The 22810-nt window shown below is 29.7% G+C and overlaps 1 protein-coding gene across 2 annotated transcripts in view; it reads right to left on the minus strand.

Annotated features, from left to right (window-relative positions):
- The window catches only part of LOC113377880 (dual specificity tyrosine-phosphorylation-regulated kinase 2), a 174573-nt gene that overhangs the window by 123061 nt on the left and 28702 nt on the right, over positions 1-22810 (minus strand). Inside the window, exon 1 of one of the 2 annotated variants that reach the window (XM_026618322.1) lies at positions 13083-13308. The exons of the other annotated variant lie outside the window; for it this stretch is intronic. Coding sequence (XP_026474107.1) covers positions 13083-13199 — 117 coding nt within the window. The 5' untranslated portion in view covers positions 13200-13308. Of the gene's footprint in view, positions 1-13082; positions 13309-22810 lie in introns of those variants that run through there. 2 annotated transcript variants of the gene reach the window in all.

A 22810-nucleotide genomic window follows, 5' to 3' on the forward strand; every position in this document is an offset into this window, starting at 1 on the left:
CTGTTATGAATGCAGACGGAATTCAAAACACATTGACATAAAAAACTTTTACTTCAGGTCTAATTTATAAAAATCTGCGTAAAATAATGTAATAATACAAAAAAGTATAGATTTTTAATAATGTAATTAAATAGATTTCGTCAAATATTTTTGTCAATAAATATTTTAAACATTGAATAAAACTAAGAGATCAGCGAGATCTAGTACTTTTCCTAGTCATGATGATGATAGTTATATTATTATTAATTTATTATTATAATATAGTATTTAAAATGATAAATACAAAAAGCGGGAAAGAAACGAAAAAAATAGAGGTAAAATTGTCCTTTACTATTTTAGTATCTTCAGTATCATTGAATAATATTAGATTTAGAAATTATAATTAATAGCAATATAAAAATAATTAAAAACTTAGATTAAGTATAATCTTATCCACAGACAGCAGGTGCTGTCCAAGTCTGGCATCATGAATTTTAATGAAACAATGGAAATTGATTGTATTGTTCTTGATAACTGCGTACTTAACGCAAGGTAAATTTGATTAGAACGCTTGTAAATGATTAGATTATGAAAATAATGTATTATATATTTATTCATTCATTCATTTATATATTTATTGAAAGGGTGTCCTTAATACATATTAAGAGAGATGTCAATAACAACAATACTTGAGACAACGATGACTTGTACTTAAATTGTTTTCAAGTGTTTTATGAACTTTAACTAAACTGACCCGAATCTGAAATTCAATCAGTCGAGTGTTAATGAAGAGATTTCATGGTCAGATAGTGCGCAATTGACAAAGCAAATTATTTGTAGGAGTTTGTGAATCATGACCGAGGTTAATATCTCATTCTTAATAATGTTAATTGCTGCGATGACCGCGGACAATACCGGAAAAAATATTCTCGGATCCTTTGTTCATAGATAATGCGTGTATGGTCTTAAAAATATGCATTGTAATTTCCATTTCTGTAGAAAACAGTTTGTTGTAGGTTGATGCGTCTATAATTAATTTTGGAAATGTGAAGGTAACACGCTGCGTTTCCGCGGTGCATATATGTAAAGTAATGCGTACATTATATGTAAAATTGAACCCATTAACTTGTGAATAAACAGCCTATAAAAATACCAGTTATCGAAAACATAAAATCAATACAATTTCGAAGTCAATTTTCATTGACTTGTTTAAATCGAGCACAAGATTTATACATCGCCTAGAATTTATCAATAAAAGTATGATCATCAAAATATAAAATAATTGAATTAAAACTATTTTTTGTGAAATATTGCTAGAGAGGTATCATCCATCAGTTTCCTCATACCGAAAGAAGATAAATATTTGAAAACTAAATTTTTTAAGGCAACAAAACAAGCATATTTATATCTGCATAAATCCTGATTAACAAATCAGAATAATTATAAGTTATGCAACGTAAATTTGCCTACATTTAGATTATTTTCGCACTTTTAATACATTATTATCATTTTAAAGAGTCTTCGTGGCGGAGTGGTTAACGCACAGCCACCATCAGGCGGATGGTGGTTTCAATCTCCGTCACAAACAACCTTGACATCAAGCAGTAGCGATATCATTTTTTACTTGAAAACATAGATCTTAAATACATGTATGGTTCCAAGTGAAAATATCCCTTTCTAGTCATTTCTGCACTAAATTGAATAAAAAGTGAGCCCTATAAGATGAATGAATCAACCGTTGGGTTACCATCTAAAGAAAAGCTCCTTACGCCGTAAAGGAAAGTTTCCGCATAATAGCTTACAGGAAGTAAGGTTCTGATTGCTGTCAAAATATGGTAAAAATCATCATTTCATATTTCCATATACACAAATATGCAAGTGTATAATAAAACGTATTCAACAAGATCGCAACTACCATGCACAAAAACTTTTTTATAATCAAAACAAAGAAAGAATTTTTTTCTTATCTTAATAAAGAGAAGTTTAAGTAGCAAAGATTAGTGTCATATGAAACAAACTGCAGTTAAATTGATAATATAAAAAAGTAAAGGCGACCGAAGTTTATTGCGTTTTGACTACCAATACATTTTATAAAAAAAATCCTTTAATTTACTGCGTGATAATTAACGTCAATTTATCACTGATAAACTAATTAATGCTTAGTCATATTTTATATCGGCAATGAATAATCTCAACTCATTGTAATATATTGCAATAATGGTTGGTTATCTAGACAGGAAATATATAGCAACTTGAGCAAGCGTTGTAATGCAACATTTATAAACGATTTTTAAAACACCGGTGAATAATAAGCATTTAATATCGCAATAAATTTTGGATTGATTATATTTGTTAAGCTCTATCAAAATTCGTGTGAACTGTTCGAGTTACCGATTAAGATAATTCATTATATGTTTACTGACATCGCAATGAGGAAGTTTCCACATGTTACTATAAAAAAAAGCTACTGCGAAAAGCATTTTCATCAAATAGTTTTCTGTTAGAACTTTCCAAGTGCGTAACTATTCGATACAGTAAGAAATAAATCATGACATTTATCTATTTTCTTTGAACATAAGAATGAAAACTTCTGTATATCCGGCTTCTTAGATTCGGTTATTTCTAAAAGCGGAAAAGCAATAAAGACTCCGTCTATAATAGAAAAACAATAGCTGTTAGAAAGTGTTTTACACTTTTCTCAATGCATATTTGTGTATTAATTTCTATTTTAAGATTAAACTGGTTTTTATTTCTGTCTAATGTTTACTGGACGTTGCGACGGCTAATCGCCAGCGGCATGTAAACATTGGAAGCTCTTGTTTACGTTACGAGATGAGGAATGCTTCAAGCGATCGAGCTTCAGGCTTTAGTTTATCATGCGCGTTTAATGTATAAATAATCGATTTATAATTTAGTTTAACGTTATGAATATGTTAACCGAGATAGGACCCACACAATTTATGATATTTGCAAACAGACCGATCGGCATGAGATATGCACTGCATATGATTTCCCACATGACTATTCCCAGAAATTTTTAGAACGCTATTGCACTGAAGCCATACTTGCATTTCTATCATCTATATTTTGCAAGCACTTTGTGTACTTATGAAAGAAAATAGATATTTAAGAAAAACTCTCTCGTTTTAATTTTGAATTGAATATGAACACAATTTTTCTAATCAGTCAGAACTTAACAATACTATATGAGGTGTTGTAACAACCCAATGGTTGGCCTATCTGTATTTAATATATATTCACTTGCATATTTTAGATCCACCTTACCAAATGAAATCGGATATCACTACTGCTTGGTATCAAGTTCGCCCAGATGAGTATAGAACTTGCTTGCCAAGCCAAAGCTCGTAGCACTGTTAGTGATGGCAAGCCCAAGACATCAAATCAATTTCTATTGTTGTAACACATTATTAAATGCTTAAATACAATAAACAAATTGTTTTTAGCTATAACAAAAAGGGGATATGGAAATATTGTTGAGTTGAGTGCGATTACCTTGATAATGTTGACATAAACAGAACGTCTGCAACTTGACATGCAATGGAGGTCGACGTGAAAAATTATCGATGCATATATACATAGTTACCCTCAAATTCTACATAAAATATACTATCCACACCATACTACAATCATGCAAATTTATATTAAGAGTGGCACAAATAAAACAATCCAATAATTTTAATAATGGTACATACTGTGTTAAAAAAAAAAAAAAAAAAAAATGTTTTTTTTTAGCTAGAATCAATTTGATAATATTGTGGCGTAGGATACAGATATTACAGTTATATTTTTGAACAAACTGCTCAATCGCACTATTCTCAGTACAATAAATTAGTACAGTGCAATTGAGTGCGCTCATTAAAGTCTTTAAATTAAACGTTCTAAATTCGACCATCACCTGTTCTACTAGCACCTAAATACCATATTTATTTTTGTAGCACGCAATTTATTAAAAAATTGGAAAAAAATATTTAGAAAACTTAGGGACCGATTCTGCGGCATAACAGACCAATGTTATGTCAAGGCTATGTTATGAAGAACTTTCTATACAAATTCGTTCTAAATATTGTCGAAAGCCAAGTGGTTGCTATGCAGTCAAGCGATTTTCTCAGGTTGTCAGAAGAAAGCATAACCTAGAAACCTCAAAAATGACAAAAAACGATGTTAGATAACATGGTCTTTCTGACTCAGGTTCATAACATACGTGTGACGTTGCAGTTTATGTGTAAAACTGCCTAAATGCACAGCAAATACACGACATTTTGACAGTATTCAGTTTGATTCAGTAGCATAATGTATGGAATTTAAAGCGTAACATGGCCTTGTCATAACATTTGCCTGCTATGCGGCAGAATCGGTCCTTTAATCTTCAACTTACAGATTTTATTACTTTCATTACAAGCGTCGCCTTTACGCGACATCCACCTGGACTACTTGTGTGTGTACACAAGTATCGCTTATAGACGACATATAGTGTGCGACTGACAATGTCTGTTTGATAGTAAGTGAAATTATTGAAAATTCTATTTTGTTGTTTTAATTTGTACTTCATTAAAAGCAATATTTTTAATTTTTGAACAATCTAAAAATATGTTGACAGACTTGATCCGTTCATCAGTAACGCTACTGGGCGGTTCGTTGTTCCTTATAGCAGTGTCACTTCTGCATAAAACGCTTCCGTAGCGAAAGTTTTAAATTTGGAGAAGTTTATAGAGAAAACTATTTGCTAATAACTAAAATTAATTTTTGGGCCAATTCTGCTGTAAAATAGACCAATGTTATGGCAACGCTATGTGACGCCCCTTTTTTCATATAAAATGGTACTAAAAACTGTCAAAATGCTATGGATTTGATAAACTAGACATAAAACCTAATCTAGAAAAATGCAATCCGTCAAAAAAGAATGTTATCATACCTGCTTCTTTTTGATATGTCATAATAACACATGCGAGCAGTTAGATTTTATGTGTAAAACGCCTGATCGCACAGCAAATACATAGCATTTTAACAGTTTTTAAAACCATTTCACAAGAAAATAAAAGCATAACATAGCCTTGCTACAACATTGGTCTATTTTACGGCAGAATTAGTCCGTTTATTGCCACTTGATCAAGAAACATCTAACTATAAATATTGCAATGAATCCTGCGGCGTTTGAGAGCCGTTGTACAAAAGTATCCTTTGTCAAATGGCTTTAAACTTCAAGCATCTTCAAATAAATTATGCGTTTACCGCGGGCGACACGTTTTGTTCTTCGATTTGTTGGACATAGAACGTCGCTGGGAAGTGAGGTACCGTGACTGAAACCTGTTGGCAGAATGCTTTTCACTTGCGATTTCTTGTTGCACACGATCCTACTTGTGCATTAGACAAACTAATACGCAACCATGAGTAGTGGGTAGCGATGTAATGCTTTATTGATCTCATTTATATCAAGTAAAAGTGTTGAGATACAAGAATAGTTAAACGTAGTGCAATTTAATTCTACAAAGCTATCTCAGTGAATTGATCGCTACTATAGTAAAATTAATAATGCTTTTAACTTAATGCGATCGATGTAAATGGGTTAAGCGTTATTGTCTGGTAATAGATTTCTATTGCTAACATGATACGATATGATAGAGTATTGAAAAAAAAACTTTGATGACCTTGATTATAAAATTGATATTTGAACCTTGCATCAATAACAAAGCGATAGTTGTGAAGTGATTAAAAAGAAACAAGTTACACATCACGCATGATTTTGCCGCTTTACAGTAGTACTAAATGCAAAACTATTTTTATTCAAACTGTACATGATTAGACAAATGGTCCCGGGTTCGATCTCGCTTCGAGCAGCCTGTTGTCAAGCAGTAGTGTCATCGCTTTTTACATGGAAATGTAGATAGCCATATGCTTTCAAGTGAAAATAGCCCTTACAAGACATTGCTACATCAATAATAAAGCATCACTATTATAATAAATGTAATGATAAAAAATCATCATATAGAGATATGAGAACTATTTGGGTTCTAATCCTTATGTTCTGATTGCTGTTTGAATAAATAATTGAAAAAAAAATCAAAAAATTTAAGGATTAAGAAAAATGTATTGAAGTACTATGCACTGACAGTATTTAATTCTACTACTCATTTTATTTAATAAAAGTTTTAAAATTTGCATGTTGTTACGGAATCTGATATTAAGTTAATGGTAGATTTTAATTTTTTGCACAAACAAGAAAAACAATTGCTGGAAACGTTGACATCATTCATTTGAATTATGAAGCATGTTGAATCTTAATACATAACTCAAATATAATATATTAAAGAAAAATTATAATGTTAGTGAATATTATTGAAGTCTCTATTAAAGATTCGATCATATATGTGAAATGTTCTTTTTTGAACTTCATTCAACATTTTTTTGCACTTTTTCTCCGTTTCTTAACTTTGAAAACGGTTGATGTATTCTTTCAAAAATGTGGAAAAAAATAGTACCGAATATATATCACACGCACAACGATTTTTGTTAAGTATTCCAAAAAAATCAAAAGGTTTCGAAGATATGTACCTAAATTTTTGTCTGGAGGAAGTAATTATTAATTAGTAATAGAATATTTCTTCCAGATATCTGTAACTTAACAACACCAGATATCTCGTAACTTAATAACATGATTTAAACATAATTCTATTGTTATTTTGATATAAAAATCTATACAACTTGAATAAAATTATCATCTAAGAATCGATCGTATATACTATTATAAAACAATGTTTCATAATATCAATTATTTGCGGCAAGCATTCACATTATCATCATTTGATATAAAAGTCAGGGACTTGCAAGTAATAATAAACCTGTTTATGTATTGATAGCTTTTATCCTGTTATGATTAGATGATATGTTAGATATATATTATTAGAGGAGTTATTTGAAAGAATAAATAAATGTACTTTGAAAAAATGGTCTACAAATACACTTTTGAAATTGAAGCATGCTTTTCTGCTTGCTAAGTTCATCGGTTGTAGTTGTGTTTGTTTGAAGTTAACGTTTTATGTTTATGATAATATTCAAGTAATAATTTATAATAATAGTTTAAGATATATTTCTCTTTTTAAAAGATGATGAAATCTACACAATATGAAACGTCAACACATTGACTTTTGAAGCCGATATTTGTAAGTATATTGCGTAGAATTCGTCATTTTTCGGTTTGCTAAAAATTGATCCACAGCCGTATAAAATGTTATTACGCGCACGTTAAGTACTTTTCTAGTTTCCGAGAACTTTCATTCACGATTCACGGGAAATCTCATACTGTTATGCAAATCAAAGCGACGTTTCGCGTTCATACAAAGAGCCCCGTAATGCTCTGGCACGGCATTAGAACGACAAGCTAAAATGGAATAAGTGACTATAGGAAAACCATACGACACACACTTCGACTGAACTCAAAATCAATTCGGCAATGCTGATACCCAGAATAACAAAATTTATTTCAATCTAAATATTGGCATTAAAACGCTTGATAAATTACTAAAAACAAAACAGTTGATAATATTTTTCTTAATTAATACATGTAATAGGGGGAAGACCCGCAACGCCGGACGGCACCAAGCACCGGTCACTCTATTTAACACGTATTAAGCAAGTATAAATCTTTTCATTTCAAAATACAAGTGAAAGGGGCATGGGGGGCACACAGGTACAGGATCACGCGCCTTTCCTGTTTTAGGCGCAAAATCACGGCGTCACCTAAATATCAATGGAAGTAATTCTAGCATATTTATGCATTTACATTTCAGTGGTATGCAAAGATAAAAGTTGCACTTGATTGTTATCCGTAAAATAGTAGAATATTATTAGGTCTTTTAAGCAATTTTAGTGATTTTTTTTGCAATTTTATAAAATATCTAAAGATTTGATGTGCATATGTCTGATAATCATTTTTGACCGCCAAATGACATTTTTTACTTTTTTCATCGTATTTTAGACCTGCCTTTGAGAAAATATTACCAGTACATTTTGTCAATACAAGTAAAATGTTTTTTGAATCATTCAAATCGGACGCTCCATTCTCTAAAAAACTGAATTACCATTTTTGCGCTTCTTGCCATATCTTCGAAACGGCTGGACCTGCTTTCTCTAAAAACTTATCAGCACGTTATCCGGTCAATAGGGATCGAATGTTTTTCGATCCATTCAAATCGGTTGATCCTTGTTCTCGAAATCGTCGAATTCTTACAATTAGTCATATCGCTGTTCAATAATAATTAAAAACATGCTATTTCACAGGACAGTTATCGTAACCAGATAAGAATTATTCTCTTAAAATTAGCATGCTCTATTTACAGGGACTGTAATTTCAGTTATCATGAAAAGCTTGCTTCAAAAATATTCAATTTTTTCTTTATCATGAACCAAAAGCTTTTGTAGAAGTACAAAAGCTAAATCTGAATGCTATATCATATGATGAAATGTCAGTATGACCTACTTGTGTACTAGACTATTAAACTCGTGGGTCGAGTGCATATATTTTAAATAAATTAATTAAAGAATATATTTCTGTTGTTATACCACTTGTACTGTTTACATTATAATAATACACAAAACTGCAACAAATTAACTATCCTTCAAATTTGAATTTACTCACTGCATTTATTGTGACAAATAAATAACGTTATATTCTATTATTACTGCAAAACGTTTCTAATTTTAATTTACAGATTAATATAAAATATGATACACTTAGTTTTATTATTTTTGAACAGCAGTTAGTATATGAACTACGTAAACATTTTATGAGCAACCCAATAGTTGTCTTATTTCTGTAACACTGATAAATTTCAATTTAATGCAACAATATCATGAAAGAACTACTATTTCAACTTAAAATATGGCAATTGTTATCATACATCAATTGGTTCCGAAGAGGGTATAGAACCTGGAACCATGGGTTGCAAAGCCAAAGCTTTTACCAATAAGATACGGCAAAGTCCACGACAGACATGCTAATGGCAACACTGCATTTTAAATTTATTATCATTGTTGTGTATGTGCATATTCAAAATTAGATTGTATATAAACAAAATTATTTTTCTACATATCGAAACAAAGCTTAGCAAGACTAAACAAATTTGTTTGGATTTTAAACACACAAAATAAATTATCTATAAATTGCCTTTGAGTCACAATGATAACGTTCTAACTAAACAGGAATAGTATTAAAAACACTAGTTTCATATTAAGCAAATTTTAGATTCTAATTGAATTAATTAACTTGAATTCAAAAATTAGATAAAAAAATTATGCATATTGCTATCTATAAAAAATTCGTCCATTAATGATCAGTTTTGTGTGTATCTCCGAAATCAACTGATCTTCATTTCTCAGAAGTCGATGCCATCACTACGAATCATTCTAATCAGTATATCAGTTCTTCCGAAGACATGGACGACCGATTGTATACGAACATAATATATAATACACACACGCTTCCACTTCCAAACACACACATACATTAATATTTTCCAAGAATCAAAATAAGTTTGAGTCCAACTTTCCATGAAAAATTTAAAATCACGGCTGAAAAATGTATTCCCCACATAGGAAAATTATTGAATATTGTACAAATCTAAACTATATTGAATTATATTGAATATTGTACAAATATTATGAAACGCTTCCGCTTTTAGAAAGTATCGTTTCAATCAGATATATACAAAATGCTATCTATAATCAATCCAGTATAGCATTAATTAATATTTATAAGATACTTTATTACCTAAAATTTTATTCATTTAATTTTGATAACTGTAACGAACGTGTATCTTATCGCTGAGAAAGTAGGTTAACACAAAATTTATACTGATTTTTATTTACTCCAAATAAAAATTTTCTACTCAAATATTCAATTATAAAAAATTCAAAATAAATTTCACAAAAAATGTAAAAATAATTTTTAGTTATTAAGTCAAGTCAGCAGAATGGCTTATAAGGATTCTAATTTCTGATTCTGATTTCTAAAAAAACATATCTACGAATCTCATTCGAATAACAGTGGCAGTGGCATCTTATACCAATAGAACTGAAACTGATACAGAGAACATCAAATATCATTCTAAGAAACTAATTAATTTTGTCACACGTGCGTCTAAGAAGATTTTACCAAATATTCTCACAATCGTCAGTAGTAAACAAGGATACATAGAAATTCAGACGCGCGTGAACTTCATTGGAAACACTATCACAGCACTATATAAATTATATTATGTTACAATTATATAACTTGAGAACCTTGTGATAAGTTATATATATATATATATATATATATATATATATATTATATATTACTTGTAGAAATTTTTTAAAATAATAAATAACAAACTAATTTTGTAGAAGTGTGTAGTGTGTAGTATATAATTGAAAGAGGGAGCTAACAAATTGAATGGTTGGTTTACCCACTACAACGCATATAAATATTCCTCGGACATTGACAATTTACAAGTGCCATTTAAAAAAAAATTAAGTTCAATTTCGCATTTAAAAAATCAAAATAAAAAAAGATTAACCCCAAAATTTAACAAACAAGTGTTGGGATTGGACAACGCTTGATAAAAATAAATTGTTTTTTAAGCAAAATTCAAGCTTTTTTAGAAACTCGAAACAATTCAAACTAAAATTAAGTCAAAGACATTCATTGACAGCACGCGAGATAAACAGGAATGACTTCTACAAAATAAGGGTTTGTGGTAAGAGGTTTATGGCTGTACGTGTTTTTAATTACGAATTATAAAAAAATAAAATAAAAAATGGTCCAAAAAACGAAAAAAAAAACTCTTAAGGGTGGCCAACCCTTACCACTTAGTGGTATGAAAAATAGATGCTGGCCGATTCTCTGTCGATTATAATACATAAAGATCGGTCAAACAATTTCGGAGGAGCATTGCGTACAAAAACTATGAAATATTCGTTAAATGAAATGAAATATAATAACTATGAAATATTCGTTTAGTACATATTATAAATCAATAAATAATTATAATAGTTATTACAAAAATAAATAAAAATAAGCATTAATCTAATTATAAAAGATTGCCACTTTCGTTTCCGTTCCATTGATTTTAGTGTAAAAACATGCATAGTTGATAAAGTTTTTTAATTTTTTTTTATTATGTTTTGAACAGCAATCAGAACTCGAGAGTGATATAAGCTGTTGTGCTAATTTGACACAATACCTCACTTAATACTAGTCTGTTTTACAGATGGCAACCAAAACAGTTGCCCTATCTCTGTTAGATGAATTATTAAGATGAAGTTCTATGGCAATTTTTTATTGCTGAATCATGTGAAACAAATGAAATATATTGCTGTTTATATTTCGAAGTGAAAACCGTGGTCACTACTGCTTGATAATAGGCTGTTCAAATCAGGATCGAACTCGGGACCTCTGATTCAGGTCCAACCGTTCTAGCCTCGAGTACTTTTTCTATACTATGTTAATGAAAAGTACATAATGGTTTATTTTATTTCCAATTACAAAAAACATGTTTTAAGCTTGTTAAATATAAATCTAGTAAAATTCGACACTTCACATTTCAAGTTCAAAGAATAAAACGTGAATATTACATGTGCAAAAAATACCCACAAAAATCTAAATCTTTTACTTATTATAATAAATATAAATGAAAATAGTCAGACATGAGCGGTTACCAGTAGTTATTTTGTCTATTATATTCGAGAAGAATAACTAATCATTATCCAACGGTATTTTTTGCCTGTTCTGTTTTATATTCAAGACAAAAAATTACGCAATAGTTATGGCTAGCGTGCATATGAAGTAACGTACATCTTCATTCGTTCAATTGATCGTGCCAATTAACCACACTTTGAAACAAATCAAATTACAAATTATTTGGTCGTTGACCTTCTGAAAAATTGATACCTAAAATTTATTAAAAATTATTGCATGATAGAACAATCTTATAATTTATATAAAATTAATGCACGGTTTTATTCTATGATTCAAATTAATAAGCTAAATTTTAGCCAGAGTATATTACTTTAAAAAATTGAATCATTATCTAATTTGAAAGTCATCTGAAGAGACTTATGTTCATTACGTATATTTAAGATGAAAAATTGAGAGATAAAAATGGCGGATGAGTCGATAAATCGTTATACAAAAATAAATAGAATATATTTATTTATTTATATATAATATAGAATAAATCGTTTATACAAAAAAAAGAATAAGATTTATGCTTAATTTTATCTATCCTTAGCAAATACCATTTCCCAGTAGTATGACATCAATATAGTAAATTAATTGTTACATTAATAGTACTTTACTACTATCAATGCGAAAGATCTGTGAATTGAAAACCTCAAAAATTTCCGAATCTAGCTACTTTTCTGAATTATATTCCATATTTTGAAGGAATAAACATTAAAAATTTCTTTATTTTAAGTGTGCTAACAATAATACATCAACATGTTTTATTCATTTTCACTTAAAAAATGCAAACTGTTGAGCACATTAATTATTTTAAACGCCATATCAATCAAAACTAGGTAAGCAGCAAAAACTTTCCGACAAGTGTATACAATCAAGAAATAAAAATCGACTTAATTGAAATTTAGATTTAGCTACTTATGGGACTGAATTGATAGAAATTTGAAATGTTGACACTGTCTATCTTTCCAAACCTTGATGTTTTTTGACAAAACTAGCTATAAGCCTGTAATATTTTAGGATGCCTATTAAGACCATGAAGTATGATCAAAGTTAAATAAAAAACGCCAGTAAATATTAATAACAACGAGTTACACAGAAACAGCCCGGCCGATCTTTGCCAAAAACTAATCAGCACGATTCCTAACTAAAATCTTTTATGAACAATTAATTAATGTTCGAATAAAGATATATTTTCGATAATTTCTAGTGCCTATAGCACAACGTGACACATAAATCAAATCGCAGTGGAAACCATATAAGGACTGATTGATGGCGACAGAAAATATAATGATTGGTAATAGCTGTACTACAATAAATGCCCGAATTTCATTAGTTTTAAGTATAACTATATTACTAATAAAGTTACCTGAATCACAACGATCTTGTCAAAACAGTCTAAAAATATGTAACAAATACATACTAAGCTAAATAAGCATAAAAAGAACGAAAATAATATTAATGCTAATGTCAAAGCGCACTCCATAACTATTAATTTCACTATTGCAAATGATTGTTGCTTAATGCAATGCACACGGCATGAATGTTCGGCTCAAACTGGCAATCATAACAAGATTATTTAAAATTCCGACGAAAAATTGTTATTATTACAGTATGAACGCACTACAATCTTGAATAAGAACCACAGGGTTGTAATTACATAATGCACATTGAATTATTCCAACAATCGACAAAGTTTTAATGTTCATTTTCATTCTAATAATATACAAATTAGATTATGATAATAAAATTCACTTATTTACCTAAAAACATAAATATTTCAGAGATTAATGTAAACATAGTAAATTCATATCAAAGGCAAACTTCTACCCAATTGTTGTTACTAGTTATAAAATTCATTTCAAAGATATCGACGTTTTAGACCAAATACACAGTAATATAATCAACTAGGTGAATGTGGGATATTGGTGCCGATTCTGTCGTAAATTAGACCAATGTTTTGCCTATGTTACGCAGCGCTTCTCATACAAAATGGCAGAATAGGTTCCTTTATTTTAAGCCAAACTATGAACTTCCCGAAGTGTGTAAATAATTGACCAATAAGAAATCAATATTATTAATATATGAATAATTTAGAAGTATATCGAGTTGCAGTAGGGCAACATGATGTGAGAAACATTGCATGATTCAATTTTGCCAACCAAATAAGTTACTTTCCACAAATAATTTAAATATTACACATTTATTGTCTGACATACCCGGTGCATTTTAACTTCAATGAATTTTTATTTTTAAACTACTTTCCCAGGCCTGTCAAACTATAATATTTCAGAACATTCGGCAAATCCATGCAGTCTATCCATATGCAAAGTTTCATTGAGATGGTAATAAAAGTTAATAGCCGTTTTGCAAAAAAAAAAAAAACAATTCGTTATCAATCAAAACTACAATCAGCAATCCAGCTCATTCGAACATTACTGAAAAAACTAGCTGTAAGTGGAATTCTGTCTTAAGGCAATTAGGGCATCGTGCCTTAAGGCAAATTGCTGGAACTTCCCGTACCAAAAATTATTATTTTTTTAAAAACGATTAACATTTTTGAAAAAAATTTACTTCGAAAAAATAAGATTTTTGACAAACAATTAGACAAAAAATTACTTTTTTTTAAAAAAAAAAAAATTTTTAATTTAATTTTTTTTTTTTTGAAAAAAAATGTTTTCTTTATTTTGACATATTTTGAAAGATCTAAACTTTTTTTCAAAGCAATCGTACTACTTTAACTGCATAAAGACGAAATATCAAACCGCGTAACCGCCGCGTCGACGTCTAACGCGTAAACATTGGTACGGAACCCATAGGAATATAAACAAAAATTATACTTATTGTTAAAATCTCTATAAAATATCTGATAATTTGATGTGCATATGTCTAATGATCATTTTTGACCGCCAAACGGCTTTTTTTTTTACTTTTTTCATTAGATCTCCGAAACCGCTAGACCTGCCTTTATGAAAATTTGATCGGTTCTTCACCTTGTCAATACAAGTAAAATGTTTTTTGAATTATTAAAATCGGACGCTCCGTTCTCTTAAAAATTGAGTTACCGTTTTCGGCACTTTTTGCCCCGTATCTTCGGAACGGCTGGACCTGACTTCGCCAAAAACTAATCAGCACGTCTACTTATCAATACGAATCGAATGTTTTTTGAATTATTCAAATCGCTTAATCGGTGTTCCCGAAATCGTCGACGAAAATTTGTATCCGCACATACATACACACACGCACACACACACACACACACACACACACATACATCCATTTTTTCTAAGGTATGCCAAAATATTCAGAAACCTTTGAAACGTCGAGAAATGCAAAAATTTTCATTTTCGATTTTTTTGCGATTACTATAACTTGCCCTACGGGAAGTTAAAAACAGCAACGACACGAGTCCTTATCGAGTGATATCGAATGGACCTGATGGTTAAGATATGCACATTCTCACATTTTTTTTCCAAAAGCCTCTGATGATTCACGATATGTTATTACAAAATTAGCATGTACGATTTTCTGCCGAAAATATAAACTTTTCCATCGGGAAGTTAACTAGTGGTGCATTGCATCGCGCCTTATTAAGGCAAATTGCTGTAACTTCCCGTACTAAAAAATATTATTTTTTTTAAAGAGATTCAATTTTTTTTACAACTCTGAAAAAATTGACCTTTTTGAAAATTTAGATTTTTTTTATATTTTGAAATTTTTGGAAATTTTGAATTTTCTATGTTAGCTGCGTGGAAACGAAATATCAAAGCGCGTGGGCGTCGCGTCGCAGTATAACGGATAAACATTGGTACGGAACCCATAAAAAAGTAAACAAAATTTGTTTTTATTATTTAAATATTTTTTTAAAAAAATCTATGAAATATGTGATAATTTGATGTGCATATGTGATAATGATCATTTTTGTCCGCCAAATGGATTTTTTTTTCACTGTTTTATTGGATCTTTTACTAGTTCTTCATTTCGTCAATACAAATAAAATGTTTCGGACAATCGGACGATCCGTTCTCTCAAAAAATCAATTACCATTTTTGGCACTTTCTGCCCCGTATCTTCGAAACCTTCGACCTACCTTCGCCAAAACTAATCAGCACGTCTCCCTATCAATAGGAATCGAATGTTTTTTGAATTATTCAAATCGGTTGACCTGTGTATTTGTATCCGCACACACACATACATCCATTTTTTCTAAGATATACAAAAGACCCTAAAACGTAAAGATATGCAAAAAAAAATATGTTCGATATTTTTGCGATTACTATAATTCACCCTACGGGAAATTAAAAAATATTGTTTATACGGTTTCGTACTCAGATAAGCTTCCTTATTGCAATCCATCTAATTAAATTTTGCGAGTGTTATTGCGAATTTTAATCTCTCAAATTTCAAAGAAATTCATTACGAAGTTTTAATATGCAGAATGAGTATTATAATTCCGTTTTAATTGCAGCAAATAAAAAGTCTTAGTCATAACATGAAAAATAGTTTTTGTCTTGTAGCGATATGTTTAGATACTCGGCAAACTATAAATCAAGTCAATTCTATTTACGCAAAATAAATATAAAATATATATTATTTGTAATTTGAAATTTTAAAAATCCAGGATTAATGTGCTACTCATTAATTTTAGAGCCAAAATTCATTGTTGAAACAAAAATTAAAAAAACTAGTATGACAATAGAATTATAAATATTTTCGACTGCTATATAATACTATTTCGACTCCTTGGTATATAATAATAATTTTATTTACGCTGGAGCAACGTTACTTCTCAAATGCTCTTTTTCAAAACACTTCAAAGAAAGCTGCTTATGGATTTCTTATTAATTAATTAACATTTCGTCAGATTTTCTTTTTACTTTTCCTCTGAAACCTTATGCTGATAATATTATTATATTTTCAGCAGATCAATGGATTTTCAATTATATTGCAAAAATGGTATAATATGATATAGTCAAGTAAAATATAGGAAAGTATAAATTTAACAACTTGATATTTTATGGTTTATACTTCTTGTTTAAAAAAATCTATTTAAAATAAATTCATACGTAATGAAAATGATGAATAAAATTATTAGCGTTTAGAAGCACGTATTACTGATTTGAAAATTACAATGACAGCTCTTTGATTAGTTTGAATATGAGTGAATATTGCATTATCTTTTAAGATATTGAAACAGGAAAAAACTGGACCATTTATAATGTACTCAAGGTTCAAAGCATTTATGCAGATTAATACATTAGTATCATATCTAAGTTTGCAGCAGGTATATGAGATGCAACTCCTCACTCAAAGTAATGAATTTAATATGGGCCATTAATTTTTTGCAACTCCAAAACAGTAGCGCATTAGTCACACTATAAATTAGAAACATTACCTTCCAAATTAAAAAATATTCAATGGCATACGTGGGTATTTAATAATTGATTTAATTTGACAAATGATCCAGTATTGTTACATTTGGCATATATAATAATTTATTATGGCACAACAAAATTCTTGTTTTTTATCATTATAAAATAGTCAACGAAACGAGTTGCGTTCGTGGGAAGTAGTTACTCTAATAATAGAAATAAATTTAAGATAAATGATCTAGGAAACACCTAATTTGTTGATATTATATTTACATAATGTAGATTAAGCAATATATTGTGTTCGCATGATCTGCACAAGCATTCATTATATCCAATTATTAGTACAAAATAAGTAAGTGTGAGAGTTAAAATAAAAGCATCATATGGAAGAAATTATAATTTCCAGCAACTAAAGGTTTATAATCAAACGTAAAGAAATATGATAATTGAACAATATAATCAATCATCGGAAATGGCACGTGTCGGAATTAAACTACAATTATAATGTTAGTTTTTTCGCTATTTATAACTAAATCGCTCTGAGCTATAGCGTATCATAGTTGCTTGATGATATTTGCCATATGGTTCTCTCAGCTAATTTCAAGTTCGCATGAGATTGAAACTCGAGAATTTGCTTACACAGATGCTTCATGGTAGTATTTAATTACATGTGCTAATATATAAAATTATTTCCTATTATATAAGATCTGAAAAATCAATAACAATAAATGTATCTTAACGGGGTATTCTAGTGTAGAAATTCAAAAAAATCGATTTTTTTTTATTTCATATTTTCAAAGTTTAACTATCTAAGAATATGGGTACGAGAAGGTTTTTGAAATTTGTAATTATTTATGGAGATATAGGCATTTTACTGACTAGGTCTCCATACTGGTTTGGCTTCACGCAAAACTTTAAATGCGTTTTTCTCAGAAGAGATTTTTTCAGTACTGTTGACACGATTTCTCGAGTTTTAATCGACCGATTCACTTGAAATGTTCAGAGAGTCTTGTTTACAGACTTATCTATAGCCCGAACTAGGATTATCCCCAAATTCCAATTTTTACTATTTTTAAAAAATTCGAGAAATTCAAAGAAACAGTAAAAAGAAAACCTCTTTTTAAACAGTCGCCAATTTGTAAAAAAAAAATTTTTTTTAGTCATCGCTAGTTCGGGCGATTGCGACATCATTGTAGATTAATAATCTTTTCATTTTTTGCATTTCCGATGGCTAGGAGGGCTGAAATCATGTCAAGACTGAGGAGCCAATTTTTTGAGACCACCAACTTCATCAGCTGCCAGTTTTTACAATTTTCAACTTTTTTATTTTTTAAATTTTGTTTTGTATTTTAATAATATTAATATACAAGCGGTAAAAAAAATAGATAGTAATAACATTCATTGCTTTCTTTTACGACACTTTAAAAATGACCTAAAATTTATCGCTCTACACTAGAATACCCCCTCAATTTTTTTTACATGGTATAAATATAAATCAGAGTTTCTACAGATTTTGATATTTCTGATATTAATGGAACTCGAAATTTAGAATAATGTGTGAAAATATACAAAGCACGATGTGACTAATTATGCTAGAAAATTTAACGATAATGCTTTTTGAATGTTGGCTTCTAAACGGAAATAGTTTCACGTACTGGCACAATTGAGATCACAAAATCTGAACTTGTACTAATTGTAAGAAACGGCTGCGAAATAAAATAGATGGTTGCAACATTGTTCTTATAACATGTATTGAACAGTGTCACTATAATTTATTTGGTAAACCAGTGGTGCTGGACATCGTACGCTAAGCCAAATTGCTAGAACTTCCCGTAACGTATTTAAATTTTGAAAAAAAAAAGATTTTTTTGAGAATTCTTTGAAAAATTTTAATTTGTTTACAAAGAGGTAGAATGTCAAAGCGCGTTAGCGCCGTGTCGCCGCCTAATGGTTAAACATTACAAATCTGTGTACGTAGAAATGTAAGCATATGTCTAATTAGCATTTTTGGCCACCAAACAGCGTTTTTTTGAACATTTTTTATTGGATCTCCGAAATTGTTGGACTTGCCTTATCAAAAACTCATTCCGTCAATACAAGTAAAATGAAATTGAATCCTTCAAATCGGACGCTCCGTGACCAAAGTGCCATTTTTGGCACATTTGCCACGTATCTTCAAAACAGCTGGACCTGCCTTGACCAAAAAGTGTCTTGAAATCCAATGCTTGTTGAATCATTCAAATCGGTAGATCCGTGGTCCCGTAAATGTGAACCAAAAATTTAACACAACATACATATATACACACAAAATATCCTATAATTCATCACTCCAATACTTTGCTTATCTTAAAGAATCGAAATAAATAATAAAATTGTATTACTTAATAGGTTTTCATAATTATTTTTGCTAAAATATTAAACAGTTAAAATAGAATTCATTAAAACATCAATTAATGATGGAGATTGATGTATAACAAGCAACAAAATGTGCATTGTACGTCCGACTTTTTTTTACTTGTTCACCTTCATTGGTCATTATTAATTTATTCGTAATCAGATAATAAAAAGGAGCCCCCCAAACAACAATTAAAAATAAAAACAGAGTCAAAGAAGTGTTTTAGTGTGAGATGAACAGATAGATTTTATATGCATTTACACTCTGAAATATAAATATTAAGAGTAAAGGGCTATTCTTATGATTGCTGACCTCAAGTAGCAAACACATAATGAAGGTAAACATGGCGAGCCTCGTCAATATTACAAATATTTTCGTATATTAATCAATACATTAATCTCTCATGTAAAAAAAACTAACGCAATTATTGAAACAACCTTCAATTTATTATATTTGATATTTAAAATACGGCAATGATTCCTTTTGAATTCTAAATACAGCGATCTGGCGTATACAAAAGAACGCATTGCGAAATATCTTTTTGTTACGGATTACATATTACATCGTGTTTCATTAAAATATAAACACTGTCTGTGAAATGAGAACGCGAAGGCGCACAAAAACCGTTCTCTCAAGGTTGCTATAGCTAAAAGTTTCGAATCCACGCTTTATGATTTTCTAACACAGCGAGTACTTTTGCACAATTATATTCATGACAAGTGTCGCGATTTGTAAATATTTATAATAAATATTGTATATTTGCTCACAGATACGACAATGTTTCAAGATCAACCGCAGATTTGGAAAGCGAAGAATGTGCTGTGAAGTAAAAAACTGAACATTTTTTCTATATCTGGAAGTATTAAAAGAAGACTTTAGTCTATTTGTAGTATTTTTAATGATAAATATAGTACATTCTAATAAAATAAAAATTAAAGTTATAAGATGCATATAATTAAAAAAAAAAACAAATAAAAGTCCATGTATGAGGTGAGCTCGTGTAAAATATATTAATAATGGCATGAGCTGTGGTAAACTTCAACTTGATTCAGGAAACAATAGTGTGAGAGATCTCCCATTATCTCTATTGAATTGGAAACATATTTTTGAACTATATTTTTAAGTGAATATAGATAGCAATATGTTTCCAAGTAAAAATAGCCCTCACCCGGCATTGCTGCACCATTAAAAATACTCGCCCTATTACAGAAATTGTAATAATAATGTATCACACAGAGATGTGACAACTGATTGATTGGGTTGCCATCTGTCAAACAGACTAGTATTAAGTCAAAATCAGCACAACAGCTTATAGGACTATTAGGTTCTGATTGCTGTTCAAAAATAATAACCAGAAAAAAAATCAAGTGGAAATGGACATCGCTACTGCACGATGTCAGGTTGCCCAGAGTGGGATTCGAACTCACGACCCCGTGATCATAAATCATTAACCGTTATACCATGAAGTACCCTATTAAGTATGAGTAAAATATGTATGTAATAAAACAAAGCCACATCTCCACAGTAGAAACAACCTACACAGTTAGCTCTAGGGCAAATAATATTTGAACTACATTATTAATTATTAAAACATACCATTTACTGTTCATAAATAAAACACTAAACAACTCAAAAATGAAATGCATGTGACTCTAATAAATTATTATTTTTTACTCTGAAGTATTTGAAATTTCGAAGATGGTTAAGTATTGAAAATTTGAATCCTAATTCATACCTAATCTAAAAAGCAAGAATAGAGAACAGGCAGTTTTGACAAAAGATGAGTTCAGCGAATGTTATTTGTGCAAAGTGTACTTACTTCTACAATATCAATTGTAAAATATTTTAAAATTAACAAATATATAAAAAATAATATCACATATTTAAATAATTTGAGTTAAAATTTCAATTCCATTGGCGGTGGGCATACAACTGCCTTGATTTTAAAACCCTTTAGTGGCAAGACCTATGGGATTTCAACCAGAATTTTTACGTTTAATACCCGCTACGGACAACATGACGTCAAGCAGCAGTGATATCAGCATTCACTGGAAAATATAGATAGTAACATGTTATCAAAAAACATCAAAAAAGGCAAAAGTGCATTTTGGACATTTGGGTTATATTCTGTCGGAGGCGGGTATCGAATCTGGAACTTCTGATTTAAATCCCTTAGCTCTCACCAAAACTTATTGATGAATCCATATTATAAGATTTTATGCTTAAGAGTTTCGCACCAACATCATTACCATAATATATGAAAAATTCGATACTTAATGCTGGTTAAAATTAGTAACTACATAAATCTTAAACACGTACTACAAACAGAAAAAAGTCAAACATAATGAACATACGTGATGAAATTCTAATTGTAATAATTACACATTATTACAATATTCATGCTATTATTATTAATTACTTCAATTGTTGTTATGTATTGAATTATTCTCTTATATGCAGATACAAACTATAATCAATTAGTTAATTAACTTAAAAATCATCAATATTACTTATTCAAATGGTCAAAATCAAATTATGTATAGTCAAAATCTTCTTAAAATCTTTCTAAATGGGTATTAATAACGTACTAATAAAAGTTTTTTTTTAAACAAAAAATTTAAAAATATTCTATTATTCATTTGTAAATTTTGTAATTTATATGATGACCTGTTGCACAAAATTTGTGTCTCACATATCATATATAGATAATTGTATTGTTTTGTCTTTTGAAGATAAAAAAAATAAACTTGACTCGGTGAAATTATATCGCATGCGATATATTTTGGAAGAAAATGACGTCATCAAAAAATCTATAGTCTTAAAATATAAATTATACTAATCATTTCCAAAATTTTACGCTCTGTTTATTTCAATCAATACCAGCATTTAACAATGAATACTTACAATGAATTCAATGAACTATAATAGGTTGAGTAATTTTATAGAAACAAAAGACTTCTTAAATAGATAGAAGAACAGGCAGAATTGCTATTAATATTCTTATAAATTGACCTACAATGTCTTAATTTTATTGAACTCATGAAATTCACGACTAATATACCACCAATATAATTTGAGGTCATAAACTGTTAGATTAGCGTTTATTACTAGGTCAATATTTGACCGTGAAACGAACTAATCAATCTGGTTCTGTAGGTTTGTTGTATATATAATTAATTGGAAGATAACGATAATAGGCAAAGACGATCGGCAAATAAGAATTAAAATAACGGATATTGTGTCAAACTTAGGAGAAACCTAGTAATATCTAATAAGAAATTTGCATAATGTCATGTATTTGCATATATCGAAAACTTAGTTCAATGTAAA

This window comes from Ctenocephalides felis, unplaced genomic scaffold (genome assembly GCF_003426905.1).
Source record: "Ctenocephalides felis isolate EL2017-DRISC unplaced genomic scaffold, ASM342690v1 CF-g0.4_SCAFFOLD_01886, whole genome shotgun sequence".
Taxonomy (NCBI): domain Eukaryota; kingdom Metazoa; phylum Arthropoda; class Insecta; order Siphonaptera; family Pulicidae; genus Ctenocephalides; species Ctenocephalides felis.